We start from the raw sequence: 14,112 nt of genomic DNA, 5'->3' as shown, positions 1-14,112 counted from the left end.
AAAAATAGGACTTTTGAGGATGATCGCACCCTAGATTGATCTTTCATCTAGCGATTTTGACTACTAAAAAACCCGTCTTTGCATTATCGAGAAATCAGAAGACTAAATAATCCCGGACCCTTGCAATCCTCGCGTACGTATACGTGGTCTAGCGGTGTGTGCACTGGTGTGCACCACTCACACGTTTCCTACTAAATAGACGACACTGACGACACCCTTTCCTTTACCCTTACCGGATTAGTTACCAGTTCAGTTACGTGATGTTATGACACGTGCACGACCAAATGCAGGAACGTATCTACGTTCTAAGTTGTGGGGAAAGTAGTGGGGAACTATTACTGGCAGGAAAGTACCGGAAGAATTCAGAAGTTTATATATATTATATATACATATATGTATATTAAAGTTTAATACAACACACATGTTACACATTCATATTTCAAAATGAAATCATAACAAATTTTTCAAAATTATGCGGGGTGACCAAGGTACCCCGTTTTAGCCACACTTTTACGTTACTGACGCCAAAAATCGTCGCACATGCGCGTAAAACTTGCGATACTGCGTATGTGTTTACTTCTATATATACGGGCACATATCGTACATAAGATATGTATTTGGATGCTTGCTTACGTAATCGGATAGTCGATTCTTACTAACAAACCATGATTCGTGAATTATCCATAATTATCGGTAACACTGGGAGTGACGTGACACTAAATATATTCATCTACCCTCCGCGAGACGTCTCTGCATATTTATAAGAAGCATAGACATATAGAGATAGACTGCGCCGTCTTATGGGCGAGTTGAAGCCCACAATGGCGGCGCGCGGTACAAAGAGTGAGAGAGAGAGCATTAGCCGGGGTCCATAGCGCTCTCTTTCTAATTGATGTGTCGACACATCATATAGAAAGAGAGCGCTATGGACCCCGGCTAATGCTCTCTCTCTCCCGCACGCCGCCATTGTGGGCTTCAGCGCTTCGTTCAGGCCGCGCAGTCTATCTCTATATGTCTATGATAAGAAGACCACGTGCACGCTGGTGCACGCCTAATTTATATTGCACCTATCGTGCAATGAACAACAAATACAAGTACAGAATTCAAAAGTTACGGCGGTTTTTGTTACTTTCTGTACGTTGACAACAATACGTAAAACGTTAAACGAACAATATGAATGTACATTATTGAATTAAAGTGCAATATTTGACTAAAATAAAAGAACTATGCAAAGATAAAACGTGCACAGACTTTATAATGTGTTCTAACACGTGTGTTCCTGAAAATGTTTGCGTAAATTGTAAATTCTTCTCTATTATTTGAATTCAGTGATTCCGAGTTGATAACCGTTTATTTATTTAAAAATGTTTTTAACATTACTTGTGCGTGCTCATATTCGAAAAGGGAAGCATCAAGCTAAAAGTTTCATTAGGAAACAGTATTTTCATGGAGACCATAGCAAGTCTACGTTTAACATGTCTTACTCGAATTTAAAACAGTTCTTTAAAGAAAGATCTGTACCTATAGTAGATGGGCACACTTGTATCATGTTGGACTGTCCTATATGCAACAATGTGAGAAAAAGCCCAAAACTTTATGTAAACAAAACAACAGGTACGTAAGCATTGGTTTTATGCAAGTATTATAGGTAGAATTTTCCACTAATTTTTTTGTTTCAATAATCTTCATTGCAGGCTATTTCATGTGCGATAAATGCAAGCACAATGGCTCTTGGGACATACTACAAAAAATTTTATTATTAGAAAAATCAGACAAGAAACTAAAAGGACTGGATGCATTTAAAGCGAATTTACAAGTAGAAAAAAACTTCAACGAAGATTGGGAAAATATGAAAAAGAACGGTCAAAGTATTGCAGACTTGACCACAGAAGAATACAATGCTTTGCTCGACGATTTTGCATTTCCAGTAAAGAACTAAAGTAGAACTTAAATCTCTTCTACTTGTGCACAGAAATTTGAAATGCGATTCTTTTTTCAGCGCGTCTCTCAAGAAGATTTGAATCAGTTGAATTGTATTTATGAAAAAACATCCTGTATGTTGCACTTCCCCTTAACAGGGTTAAACAACTCTGTCGTTGGATACAAGTCCCTTACAACACGTTCAGAAGTAGTACGAACAATTCCTGTATCTGGGGTTAGTGGTTCTATTAAATACAAACAACAAAATTGTAGAACTGATAATGCTGCTGTGGTTGTAGGAACAATACAGGATTTATTGGCTCTGATGTCGCAGAAGTCAGCGAATATAATTCTCTGTCTTCCGTATAATTTGCAAAACCTACCTCAACAGTTACTACCGTCTATGGAATCTTTTAAAAAATTAACTTTGTGGTTCGGGAACGACGAGACGAGTTGGTACACTGTTAGGCAATTTGCGAAGAAGTTAAACGAAGGACGATGTTATTTCGTGAGACCGACAGATTCGCAACCTCAGCCGAGATTAGCAGACAAATTGGGTTACAATTTGAAAGACATTCTTCAAAATGCACAGTCTGTCTGGCATAAAAGTATAACCACGTTTCAACAACTGAGAGAAGAAGTGTTGAGCGATATACAGAATGTTGACAAGGTACAAGGCGTGAAATGGAAAAGATTTCCAATTCTAAACAAGATACTAAAGGGCCACAGGAGAGGAGAATTCACAGTTTTAACAGGGCCAACAGGTGGTTTATTGAAACATTATTAACCCTATGCACTCGGAGCTATTTTAATTCGAAAATTAAACATTTCTTCTGACTTGGAATATTTCCATTCCCTATACAATTAAACCTAATAATGTAAACATTATTTCGAATATGGTATAGCAATTTTTAGTGGTGCCACAGAGTCACCATTCGAGTGCTAAGGGTTAAATAGTTCCAACACACTTATACTTTTAATAGAACATTAAAAAATGTCGTCTCTTTCTTTCAGGATGCGGCAAAACAACGTTCATGAGCGAGTACTCCTTAGATTTAGCGATGCAAAGTGTCAACACTTTATGGGGTAGCTTTGAAATAAGGAATACACGATTAGCAAGAACCATGTTACAACAAATGGTAGGAGTACCTTTGGACGAGCATCTAGAAAATTTTGATACATACGCGGATGCCTTCGAAAAATTACCAATCTACTTCATGACATTTCATGGTCAGCAAAGTATAAAAGTTGTAATGGACGTAGGTACACAGTAGGATTTCGCCGTTATTCGATTTCGCATAGCAAAGCTGAATGCAATTATATCTCTGTCATAGGCGGTCGAGCACGCAACTTACGTTCACGACATAGCCCATTTAATAATTGACAACGTCCAATTTATGATGGGAACGGCGGACGACTCCAAACACATGGACAGGTATTAAAATGTGTTTACGCGACAGATGACTCGTAATGTAAAATGATATTAATTTTAGATTCTGGAGACAAGACGATATCATTTCAAGATTCCGAAATTTTGCTACCAGACACAATTGTCACGTAACTGCTATAATACATCCGAGGAAAGAACGTAACGAAGAAGAATTAACAACGTCGTCGATTTTCGGAAGTGCTAAAGCAAGTCAAGAAGCAGATAACGTTCTTATTATCCAAGATAAAAGACTGAACAGTATCCGAGGCAAAAAGTATTTACAAGTAGGCGTATTACGCGTGACACAAATGTGTCGTCGGTTTATTAATCTGCTATGCTATGCAATGCGAATATCCATTATACTATTAAAGAAACTTGTACTCCTAGGTGGCAAAGAATAGATACAGCGGTGATTTAGGAATCATGGCGTTAGACTTTGTAAAATCTGGTCTCAGTTATTCACCAAAATTGAAACAGAAGGACAACAGTTTGGATAAAGACAAGTCTTCAGGGAGGAAGACCGGCGACGGGCAAAATGATAAAAAACATTCTACGTCCGCGATCGATATCGAATAAGTGTTATTTTGTTGAATTTTGTTTTATAATAAAACTCGGTGCAGAACACTAATTGTAGAATGAAATTTGTATTTTTGTACAATACCGTGTTTATTTGTAAATAAATAGGTATATATGATGAGTACGAATGTGTGAGAGTTTTCATAATACTGGTCATTCAAGTAAATTGTGGACTTCCATATCGTTAACGAAGATAGCACACAGCTTCACCAACCACCCACATAGGCTGGTACAGATTCAAATACATATAGACATATAGTATACGTACACACATATACATAATACTCTCGTGACGTAGGTGGTCAAATTTGATGAGAAATGGTAAAGCAATAAACCAGAGACCATAGAGATAAAATAGGGTTTCAATGCAGAGTTCACGTGTTTATTCTTTGTGCTTTTTCGTGTGTTCTCTCTCGTAAGAATTTTACAACAGTGAACGAAATAACAAACAGATCGTCGCAGAGAACATGGGATCAGTAAATAATATGTTTATTTCATTTACACTTATCGTTATGCTTTCCATAACCTGTTGCGAAGACTCGAAAAAGCCGACAGTGTTAATATCGATTTTAGTACGCAATAAGGCACACACGTTGCCATACTTTCTAACATTTTTGGAACGGCTGAATTATCCAAAAGAGCGGATACATTTATGGTAAGTGTATTTTTTTAACCTTACTTTCCCCGTAAAATTGGAATCGTCTAAAATATTATTTTCATTGTAACAACAGTTGTAAATTTAACGGACATGAACACGTCCATCATACATGGTACATATAGTTTATGTTAACAGATCCATGCGTATTCCATTTTTCAAAACTTTACGAAAATTTTGAAAATTAAAATGTATATAGAATTCAATGTTTATCAATTTCCGGGAATTAAGTTATGTTCGAACGATACGTGGTACAGTTGACAGAATCATTATTAAAAAATTACGTTCATTTTTTAAGTATATACAGCGATAATAACGTTGATAATTCCATCGAAATACTATCTACATGGCTAGAGAATAGAGCCATCGAGTATCATGGAATCGATACAAGTTTCGATGGAAAGTCAAACGGCTTTGAAGACGAAGATGGAATCGCTGATTGGTCAAACCAAAGGTTTTCGCACGTGATAAATCTCCGCGAAAGAGGCCTCAACGCAGGGAGACAACTTTGGGCAGATTTTGTTTTGGTATCTGGACACATAATTACTTACTGTTAGATCAGCGGTTTCCAGTCTTTATGCTGCAGTAAAGTCGCGATCTGGGTCCCATAAAAAATTAAGTAATATAAGATATATTACTATACTACCCATAATAATAAAAGGCCTGTTCCGAGCAGGGACAGAGATCGTGTAGGGAAATTATTTTTTCATGACTGGGTCGACCGCCAAAAGTACAAAGGATGCCGAACGTAGAAAAGAACAGCATGCAAACCACATATAAACACGGACCGCGCGGCAACTCGAGCTTCTTGGCCCCTCCTCGCAGGGATACACCCCCCCCCCCCCCTCCCAAGTGGAAGGGGTAGATGAAGACAAAGGTGCTAAGGGACAGTGATCGTGGAGATTCTTAGGGAGCAAAAAAAATTCTTTTCCGCGCTTTCCTAAGTACCTTTTATTTTTTAAATAGATATAATAATAGATAATAAAGTTTTAGATAATAAAAACTTTATTACAAAAGAAAAACTGAAAACTACAAATTAATATCTTATTAAAAAATTTTGGCGGCTCCCAGGTTGGAAACTGCTGACTTATTTAGATTCCATACGCGTATATTATATTAAAATATATGTTATTGTAATTACAGATGCTGGACGCAGACGCTTTTCTAACGAATCCGAATACTCTCGATAATTTAGTTTCAAAAGACGAGATCGTGATCAGTCCGTTATTGAAATCGGACGGCATGTACAGTAATTTCTGGGCTGGAATGAACACCGATTATTATTATCTTAGAACGGAGAAGTACGACCGGATATTTTTCCGCGAGGAAACAGGCTGTTTCGATGTTCCGATGGTTCATAGTGCGGTCCTTATAAATTTGCGAAAATCCGCTTCGGACCTTTTGTCTTACGACCCGCGTTATTTGAATCAGTATGATGGCCCTACAGACGACATTATAAGTTTCGCTGTTGGAGCCAAAAACTCTGGTATATCATCTGTACCCATCGTTTTAAACAATCTTGATTCAATTGCGTATCTCATTTCTTCTAAATTATTTCTTTTGAATTCACATTCACAGGTATACCATTGTTCGTCTGCAACGACGATCATTACGGGTTTGTCATGATACCATTGGAGAAAGAAGGGACGATCGCGGACGATTTGGTGCTTTTAACCAATATTAAAACGGAGATATTAAGTACGTTAGACGGTCCAGATAACAAACATTTGAAAAATCACGTCACGTTTCGTAATGAGATGTATTTTCCGCTTTTTGCTAGACAATGATGATCTTCCGTTGTCGAAGGATCTCGAGCGATACGTTCAATACCCTGCAGAGGATACGCTAGGAGTAGATCAAATTTATATGATAAATCTTTTAAGAAGACCGGAACGGAGAACCAGAATGCTTCAACTTTTCAAAGAACTTGGTATTCGCGCGCAAACTGTTGACGCGTTTGATGGTAGGTAAGTTCGAAATACTAACGTAAGTACTAACGTAAGAAGTCACCGAGCTGCTTGATAATTTGTTGTATTCATTTATCGACTTCCATCAGGACATTAAATCAATCCATCTTGAGCGATGCTGGAGTGGAAATAATGCCGGAATACTCTGATCCTTATCACGATAGGTAAGTTCGGTATACAGTTACAGCGAAAGATGAAAAGTATTTCGACCACTGATAATAATGTACCGATTTGTAGACCTATGACTATGGGGGAAGTTGGTTGTTTCCTAAGTCATTACATAATTTGGAACGAGGTAATTTGAACACTGAAGAAACGAATTGCTTTAATCGAATTGTTTCCCATTGCTCGCAAGTCGTATTAAGCTCGTGCTAAATTATTAGGTGATAGAAAGTGACTTTGAAACCGTTATAATCTTGGAAGATGACGTTCGCTTCGAACCGTTTTTCCGACAAAAGGTGAAGTATATATTAACGGAGCTCGATAATCTTCGGTTCGAGTGGGATTTGATGTGAGTACTTGTTAACGTTTGAAACAGTACGCAGAAATTTTCCATTATTTTCGTGAAATGTACTGTTACAGCTATTTAGGAAGAAAGAGATTACTGGAGAGCGCCGAATCTTCGGTCGAAGGTTCGAAGTATTTGGTACGCGCCGCTTACAGTTACTGGACATTAGGATACATTTTATCGAGAAACGGAGCTAGAAAACTGGTAGAAGCGGAACCACTGAAGAAGTTGGTGCCCGTCGACGAATATCTTCCGATATTGGCCAACACGCATCCTAAGTATGAGAAATAAAGAAGAGGGATTTTCCAATTAGAATCTTCTTCTACTAATCTATATAATAATTTTGTTCTATTCCCAATAGAAAAGAGTGGAAAGCACACTATCCGAAACGAGATTTGATAATACTCTCCGTAAATCCTTTGTTAATTCATCCTACTCATTATACCGGCGATCAAGGGTACATCAGCGATACGGAAGACTCCACGATTGTACCTCTGGACGAGAAAACGAGTCAATCAAGGAAACGAGAAGAGCTATAAGTGCCATGAGAATAACCAGAGATACGATACTAGTCCTTCTAATCAAACGAAATAGTTATATTTGCTGTTCCATGACACATACTTCACTGCCACATAAATCGCTAGAATATAAGAATATAAGCGACAGAGGAAAAAATATATTTTCCTATGATATATTTATAATCGTATAACATTTTATATGTTCATTAAAAAAAGATTTCCATTTTCTTATCTGTGCATTACAAGAACAGTTTAGTTAATCCTTTTCATCCTTTTCCTGTGACCTAACGATATTGCAATTTTGCTTTTACGCCGTTCTTCGTACATTAGTCATCCGTAGTAGGAAATTCTCTTCCCTCTTCAACGTCGTGCTGTGTGTCTCGAATAGCGCGACGCTGTGGAGAGAATGCAACTGTTTCGTGCATTGAGCACGCGGCTTGTGCTCTACTGCTCTCTGTTCTGTGCTGTGCTTTATCTCTATAAACGAGGTGTGGTTTATTGAAACTGATTGAGAAACCGAGTGTACCGAGTGCTAACTGTCGGAGATCCAGACAGAACAAGTTTAAAAATTGATACCGATTAAAAACGGACAAGCAAAATGCTCGGCCGTCTTCCCGCCTGTGTAATCGATGTAGGTACAGGGTAAGTAAACCTTCTAATTTTCAAATTGTTTAACCCCGGCGAAAATAAATAGGCTAGGATGTGACTAACTCATGACACATGACATTTTCTATGTACGTCTGACAAACAATCCTATGAAAATGGATTAGATTGTACACGTATCCAATACTGTAAATTACAGATCGTTCGATTTATTTTAACATTGTATAAGTACAATATATTTCGGTATTATATTCAACGAAAAGAACGAACGATGCAAACAACATAAATTTATTCACACGGTTATACCAGTGCGCCTTATTAAACATTTTCGATTTACATTCACGCGCATACTATGCTGTTGAAATAGAAAAATATAATAATCATTTGTATTTGAATAGCTACACGAAGCTAGGCTTCGCTGGCAACAAGGAACCTCAGCTGATGATACCATCGGCGATTGCTATAAAAGAAACTGCAAAAGTTGGAGACACTAATACCAGAAGGATTACCAAAGGTGTGGAAGATTTGGATGCTTACATCGGCGATGAAGCTTTTGAAGCCACCGGGTATTCTATAAAAGTACGTATCTGTAATTATTAGAGTGCGGATGTTTAGGCAATTTTCAATATTTTAAGAAAGTGGAATAAAACACAATTTTATTTTTGTTGAATTTTATATTCCACCCTTTTTCGGAAATACGTTTCAGTATTTTTGTAAATAAATATGAAAGTATAAGATGTCACACAGATTAACTATTTTTTGTTTAGTATCCAGTTAGACACGGACTGGTAGAAGATTGGGATTTAATGGAGAAATTCCTGCAGCAATGCATCTTCAAATATCTCAGAGCAGAACCCGAGGATCATTACTTTCTGCTTACAGAACCGCCGTTAAACACTCCTGAGAACAGGGAATACACTGCAGAGATAATGTTTGAGTCGTTTAATGTACCAGGCCTTTATATTGCAGTACAAGCGGTATTAGCGATAGCTGCGTCTTGGACAGCTAAGAGCGTAGAAGACAGAACGTTAACAGGAGTTGTGGTTGACAGTGGAGATGGTGTAACACACGTAATTCCAGTTGTAAGTATAACAGCATAGAGAGATGAAATTTCTACAATGTTGGAATATCGTTTTAGAATATTCATGGTTTTCCTAGGCGGAAGGTTTTGTTATCGGAAGCTGTATAAAACATATTCCCATCGCTGGACGAGATATAACGTACTTCATACAAAGTTTATTGAGGGAACGCGAAATCGGAATACCGCCTGAACAATCGTTAGAAACAGCTAAAGCGATCAAAGAAAAACATTGTTATATATGTCCCGATATTTCGAAGGAGTTTGCTAAATACGATAGCGATCCTACTAAAACCAAAAAATACGAAGGTATCAACAGTATTACTAAACAGCCTTTCGTTGTCGACGTTGGCTACGAGAGGTTTCTTGGACCCGAGATATTTTTCCATCCCGAAGTATGTGACAATTCTGAATTTCGATTTTCTTGTCTCGTCGATCCTTTACACAAATTTTGATTGTATCTTTTTAGTTTTCTAATCCAGACTTTACAACGCCGTTGAGCGAAATCGTGGACGATGTGATACAAAATTGTCCCATAGACGTGAGAAGGCCGTTGTATAGTAATATTGTTCTATCGGGTGGGTCTACGATGTTCAAAGACTTCGGCAGGCGATTGCAACGCGATATAAAGCGTATCGTTGACGCGCGTCTGAAAATTAGCGAGACCATAAGTGGAACTCATATTACGGTAAGCTACGGCAGTCTACAAATAACAATTAGAATCCTATCGAGATAAGAAGCGTGTATTGAATGCCTGAATATGTTTCAGCCGAAGCCGATAGACGTTCACGTGATATCGCATCATAAACAACGTTGCGCTGTATGGTATGGCGGCGCGTTATTAGCGAGCGATCCTGAATTCTATAGGGTTTGCCACACGAAAAAAACTTATCTAGAATACGGTCCTGGAATATGCCGTTACAATCCTGTATTTCACAGTATGGTGTAAAATAAATAAAAATACACTTCATTCGAATGAAACAACATTACACGCAAACCAACGGTTGAAATTGAACATCATCAATGAGATTGTAAACTGATTTCGATGTTAAGTTTTTCGCTTACAAACTATATTTCATACATACTGGGCCTTTATGTCATAGATACGTAACTATTAACCGAAAGATTTCCGGAGAACGCCCAAACTTATACTAGCAAACGCACACGAAAATAATTTTCATGCTCATTCGTTACCGCATACGTTATCGTGTAAGAAGACATATTTGCATTTAATAAATACGAAGGAAAGATTAATTACAAACCGCAGTGGTAACGTCCCATTGCGAATAACAATTAAAAGTAATAAAGACAATTATACTGGACATTATTATAATTGTATAGACCTGTACATAAAATAAGTCTATTGGAAAATAATAATTGTTTTTTAATAAATCACGTTCACGAAATGATTTATATTCTCCCGTTTTCAATGTTAGTTGCTCTTAGATCAACAGAGAAGTAACATTTAAAAAGAATCTTTGCAACAATTCGGTTTTATTTATTTCTTATTGTACATACATGTTTTATACGTATTTACACATTTTCAAAAAAAGTAATATGTACCATGATCGTTTACGAAATTCCATCAAAAATTATAATAATACACACAAGATCGTACGAACAATCAATTGTACAATCTCGTAGAGATATTATACATACATATGTATATTGAACATAATCGGAGTGTATCAAGTTACAAGTAAGTGGATACTTAAGAAAGAACGTTAAGAATTTTACAGTGTTCGCTATTTAACAGTAGATATATTAACCTGATATGAAATGTATATTATCTTCGTAAAAGTAGTTATTGCGTGAAAAATATGTATACATATATATTATTTTTCATTCTCGATTTCAAAGTGAAATTTGTCTTTTCTATTGCTCTACATCGGTAGGCGGAACTTTACGTTTGCTCGTTATTATCGTAACTAAAAGTAGAAAACATCATTTGTTACGGTACACAATTATATCTCCAGGTTGAAACATTGTATGTAGATACTTACACTAAATTTAGACCGTCGAGGGCGAGAACTACAGTTTCCTCGTTAACGTTTGATACTAAGGATGAGATAAAAAGAGACAAGGCATTGGAAGTTGATCGCGTTGACCTTGTGGTTGCTGAAGGTCTTTTATAAATATCGATACTATCGGTAGGTGGCAGAGGATCGTGTGAAAGCACCGACCCATCGTTTTGTACCTATACGATACATACGAAAAAATTGTAAACAAATTACATGTTGTACATTGTACGAGACAGTTGTTACAAAGTTTCTCATACCTCTTGAATATTTACAGTAACATCTTTTATGTCGGACAATATAATATGTCTCAAAATATTCTTCGGCAATTTTCCATGATAGTGTCTGATTCGTTTTTGTTCACAGTGTTTTATATAAACATCTTTACTGTCGACTCGATTCAATACAGCATGCACGTTTTCACGTAACCATGGCAAAAGATCTGCTTCTTTCCATAAACGGAAATTGCGCGCCACGTACAGCTGCTCTAGTTTCTCCAGGGCTGGTATGTTCGAAGTCTTGTTCTTAAAATACTCGTGATTCCGTACCTACGTATAAAGTTACAGTAAACTATTTGTTTTAAAGCTGTAAGTACAACTACATTAACGTTGCAAAGATACCTTCTCGTCGGTCTGTATACTGCATTTGTCCAGCAAAAGCATTAGCACTTCCGGGAACATTAATACAGCGTCCCGTAAAAGTCTACTGGCCCACGTTTCATTGCCCAAGTGAAAATGAGCTAACGCTAAGCTGTACGCTATATTCGGCAGTTGCGTCAAACGCGTTGTACTATCCCACAGGTCGCAAAATTCAATGAACCATTCATATTCTTTTGCTCTTAAAGCGTAGTAGTCGATAATAAGGACTGCAGCTAACGGATCACCTTCTGGATCAAGCGATAAAAGTAACTTACAGAATTCCAAACTTGTTCTGAAATACAAAATTTCATACGGAAGTATATAAATGTAAAGATCAAATGTGTATATAAGCATCTCATCGTTTTACCTATAACATGCACGCCCGCCGACAAAGTTCAAGTGCTTGAACAGAGTAATGAAAAGAGCACGATTTTGTTGTTTCTTATAGTCTAGCCTACAGACACCGTTCGTAACGTTAAACAGCGGATGGAAAGCACATTCCAAGCAATACAACGCTCGTTCCGTGAACTCTGCGGCCATTGCTAAATCTTCGTTGAGTTCGCAAAGCTCTGCTAATTGTAGCAGCGCATCTACGTGATAGGAATGCGCATTTATTATGTTCTGAAACACATTAAATTCGAGTTAACGCGCAAATTCCCTTTTCAAACCAAAATAGTGTTACTTACAACAATATTTTCAGGATTTAAGCTTTCCACCGCTTCCAGAAATTTTAATTGGACCTGTCTATACGAAGGGTCATGTTCGTACACAAAGTATTGGAAGTTACAGTCGGCAGCTGCCATGGTCTGGTCCATCGACATAGAAAGACCAGACTTATTGATCGGCGGCCAATTATCTCTGACCGAAACCAGCCAGGTTTTCTTCAAATGACCCGAACGAGGCCTATTTCTTCTGTTGCTATTAGCATTGTAATTCGATTGTATTCAGTTAGTCCGTAGGTTTACGATTAAACATAAAGTAAACATTGTTATACATACTTCTGTTCGGCTTGCACAGTTTTACTGCCGAATATTCTTTTAAGTTCATTGTAAGGATTTAAATGTTTGTGTTGCACCAGCAACGTATCCTCTTTGGATGATTGTCCTTCCATCCACTGTAAATTATTCATGTCTTGAGAACTACAACCTGGTAGCGGGTCTCCGAACACTTCCCTAATGCTCCTTTCGATTTCGTCGGTGGCTTCTACTTCCATATGATCGACTGTTTGCTGAGCTTTCACACCGTCCACCTTCCTCCGTCGTTTCTTCCTTTTTTTACGTTTGACCTCATCATTGGTATCTTCTTCCACATCTTGTGGCTCTTCGCTTTCTTTCTCGGCTGTTTCAGAATTTTGATTTAACTGGAAAAGGGAAAACATATATCAGTTTCAGTATATCAACATTTAGTACACTAACACAGGTGTACTAAACTTGGATAGCCAGGAAGCTGCAGGGCGAAGAAGCGTGCAAAGAAAAAGCTGTTGGGAAACTCCTCCAATTTAAAAATGAGAAACTTACCACATCAAATAAATTAAATGTCTTGGATTTTACGTCACGAACGATTAGATTCTCTGGTTCGTTCTCGCTTTCGCTATCTTTCTCGGGTAATGCAACACCCCCGTACACTTTTTTCATATACCGTGTGGACATGTTTGATAGAAATTATACCGCTCTTATTTAGTTGAATCGTTAAGAAAACAGCATAAATATCGTTGGAAATCTTTTCGCCACTTGTCAATTTTCTTAATTATCTGAACGGACACGATTACCGCAATAGCGTAGACGGTCAAACACGTCGCTATTCGTCACTGGCATTTGGCATGTACCCACATGTACCACCTGGTGTTGGTGTGTGTATACTGGTGTATACTGGTGTATACCATCACCGAATACTACAGAGTGCGTCAGAGTAAATACTTCAGCATCTCACCACCACTCACCACCGACAAGATATACAGTATCTGCAGTACTCGTTTATTTCTCGTCGGTGACCTCACTGATCTATAGACACCGTCGGTGCTATAGATCAATGATTCTGTGAGAATACTAGGTACACTCTTTATACTGTATACTCTGTGATAATGGAGCAAAGAGTATATATTTGTACTTTATTTGTAATAGATATATTTTCGTAATATGTCCGTAATAGATATTCTTGGAATATATTTTCTACAGTTATTATTTTATTATATTTCTTCTTTTT

The 14,112-nt window shown here is 37.5% G+C and overlaps 4 protein-coding genes across 8 annotated transcripts; 3 read left to right on the top strand and 1 right to left on the bottom strand.

The window, feature by feature from the left end:
* Window positions 1-988: 988 nt before the first annotated feature.
* Mtdna-helicase (mitochondrial DNA helicase) lies at window positions 989-4,047 on the top strand. Of its 2 annotated transcripts, none has more exons than XM_076430779.1 (7): window positions 989-1,614; window positions 1,695-1,927; window positions 2,000-2,684; window positions 2,935-3,179; window positions 3,255-3,355; window positions 3,414-3,633; window positions 3,737-4,047. In XM_076430779.1, exons 1-7 carry the CDS (start codon window positions 1,365-1,367, stop codon window positions 3,923-3,925), a joined length of 1,923 nt encoding a protein of 640 aa, XP_076286894.1. In that variant the 5' UTR covers window positions 989-1,364; the 3' UTR covers window positions 3,926-4,047. The 2 variants fall into 2 exon arrangements, with proteins under 2 accessions (XP_076286894.1, XP_076286895.1); XM_076430780.1 differs by having other exon boundaries at window positions 3,414-3,623; window positions 3,737-3,911.
* A 156-nt stretch (window positions 4,048-4,203) lies between these two features.
* Window positions 4,204-7,804, top strand: LOC143212231 (glycosyltransferase 25 family member). 4 transcript variants are annotated; one of them, XM_076430794.1, is made up of 10 exons: window positions 4,204-4,580; window positions 4,879-5,107; window positions 5,724-6,066; window positions 6,159-6,278; window positions 6,361-6,547; window positions 6,637-6,711; window positions 6,785-6,842; window positions 6,931-7,058; window positions 7,130-7,333; window positions 7,417-7,804. In XM_076430794.1, exons 1-10 carry the CDS (start codon window positions 4,393-4,395, stop codon window positions 7,592-7,594), a joined length of 1,710 nt encoding a protein of 569 aa, XP_076286909.1. In that variant the 5' UTR covers window positions 4,204-4,392; the 3' UTR covers window positions 7,595-7,804. The 4 variants fall into 4 exon arrangements, with proteins under 4 accessions (XP_076286909.1, XP_076286910.1, XP_076286912.1 ...); XM_076430795.1 differs by lacking the exons at window positions 4,204-4,580; window positions 4,879-5,107 and adding an exon at window positions 5,297-5,457; XM_076430797.1 differs by lacking the exons at window positions 4,204-4,580; window positions 4,879-5,107 and adding an exon at window positions 5,313-5,524.
* A 224-nt stretch (window positions 7,805-8,028) lies between these two features.
* On the top strand, window positions 8,029-10,646 carry Arp3 (Actin-related protein 3). Its single transcript, XM_076430855.1, has 6 exons — window positions 8,029-8,215; window positions 8,575-8,755; window positions 8,944-9,258; window positions 9,335-9,649; window positions 9,724-9,942; window positions 10,024-10,646. The coding sequence occupies exons 1-6, from the start codon at window positions 8,172-8,174 to the stop codon at window positions 10,201-10,203; spliced, it is 1,254 nt and encodes a 417-aa protein (XP_076286970.1). The 5' UTR covers window positions 8,029-8,171; the 3' UTR covers window positions 10,204-10,646.
* An 83-nt stretch (window positions 10,647-10,729) lies between these two features.
* On the bottom strand, window positions 10,730-13,771 carry Nulp1 (Nuclear localized protein 1). Its single transcript, XM_076430787.1, has 8 exons — window positions 13,428-13,771; window positions 12,909-13,270; window positions 12,597-12,828; window positions 12,278-12,531; window positions 11,893-12,202; window positions 11,533-11,820; window positions 11,258-11,451; window positions 10,730-11,182 (listed from the first exon to the last, which is right to left on the bottom strand). Exons 1-8 carry the CDS (start codon window positions 13,557-13,559, stop codon window positions 11,158-11,160), a joined length of 1,797 nt encoding a protein of 598 aa, XP_076286902.1. The 5' UTR covers window positions 13,560-13,771; the 3' UTR covers window positions 10,730-11,157.
* Window positions 13,772-14,112: the final 341 nt, after the last annotated feature.

The sequence above is a fragment of the Lasioglossum baleicum genome, chromosome 9, assembly GCF_051020765.1.
Source record: "Lasioglossum baleicum chromosome 9, iyLasBale1, whole genome shotgun sequence".
In the NCBI taxonomy this organism is placed as follows: Eukaryota; Metazoa; Arthropoda; class Insecta; order Hymenoptera; family Halictidae; genus Lasioglossum; species Lasioglossum baleicum.
Note: the sequence above shows the minus strand (reverse complement) of the source record. Positions and strands in the feature narration are given on the sequence as shown.

What these genes read in the sequence shown, in the direction of transcription:
- Mtdna-helicase (XM_076430779.1), top strand. Translation starts at nt 1,365, where the DNA reads ATGTTTTTAACATTACTTGTGCGTGCTCATATTCGAAAAGGGAAGCAT. An exon ending in TCGACGATTTTGCATTTCCA is followed by an intron (nt 1,928 to 1,999) that starts GTAAAGAACTAA and finishes TTCTTTTTTCAG; the next exon opens with CGCGTCTCTCAAGAAGATTT. An exon ending in GAGGCAAAAAGTATTTACAA is followed by an intron (nt 3,634 to 3,736) that starts GTAGGCGTATTA and finishes TTGTACTCCTAG; the next exon opens with GTGGCAAAGAATAGATACAG.
- LOC143212231 (XM_076430794.1), top strand. Translation starts at nt 4,393, where the DNA reads ATGGGATCAGTAAATAATATGTTTATTTCATTTACACTTATCGTTATG. An exon ending in AAAGAGCGGATACATTTATG is followed by an intron (nt 4,581 to 4,878) that starts GTAAGTGTATTT and finishes TCATTTTTTAAG; the next exon opens with TATATACAGCGATAATAACG. An exon ending in ATTACATAATTTGGAACGAG is followed by an intron (nt 6,843 to 6,930) that starts GTAATTTGAACA and finishes CTAAATTATTAG; the next exon opens with GTGATAGAAAGTGACTTTGA.
- Arp3 (XM_076430855.1), top strand. Translation starts at nt 8,172, where the DNA reads ATGCTCGGCCGTCTTCCCGCCTGTGTAATCGATGTAGGTACAGG. An exon ending in GTAATCGATGTAGGTACAGG is followed by an intron (nt 8,216 to 8,574) that starts GTAAGTAAACCT and finishes GTATTTGAATAG; the next exon opens with CTACACGAAGCTAGGCTTCG. An exon ending in TAACACACGTAATTCCAGTT is followed by an intron (nt 9,259 to 9,334) that starts GTAAGTATAACA and finishes TGGTTTTCCTAG; the next exon opens with GCGGAAGGTTTTGTTATCGG.
- Nulp1 (XM_076430787.1), bottom strand. Translation starts at nt 13,559, where the DNA reads ATGTCCACACGGTATATGAAAAAAGTGTACGGGGGTGTTGCATTACCC. An exon ending in TAAATCCTGAAAATATTGTT is followed by an intron (nt 12,532 to 12,596) that starts GTAAGTAACACT and finishes AATGTGTTTCAG; the next exon opens with AACATAATAAATGCGCATTC. An exon ending in GTATACAGACCGACGAGAAG is followed by an intron (nt 11,821 to 11,892) that starts GTATCTTTGCAA and finishes CTTTATACGTAG; the next exon opens with GTACGGAATCACGAGTATTT.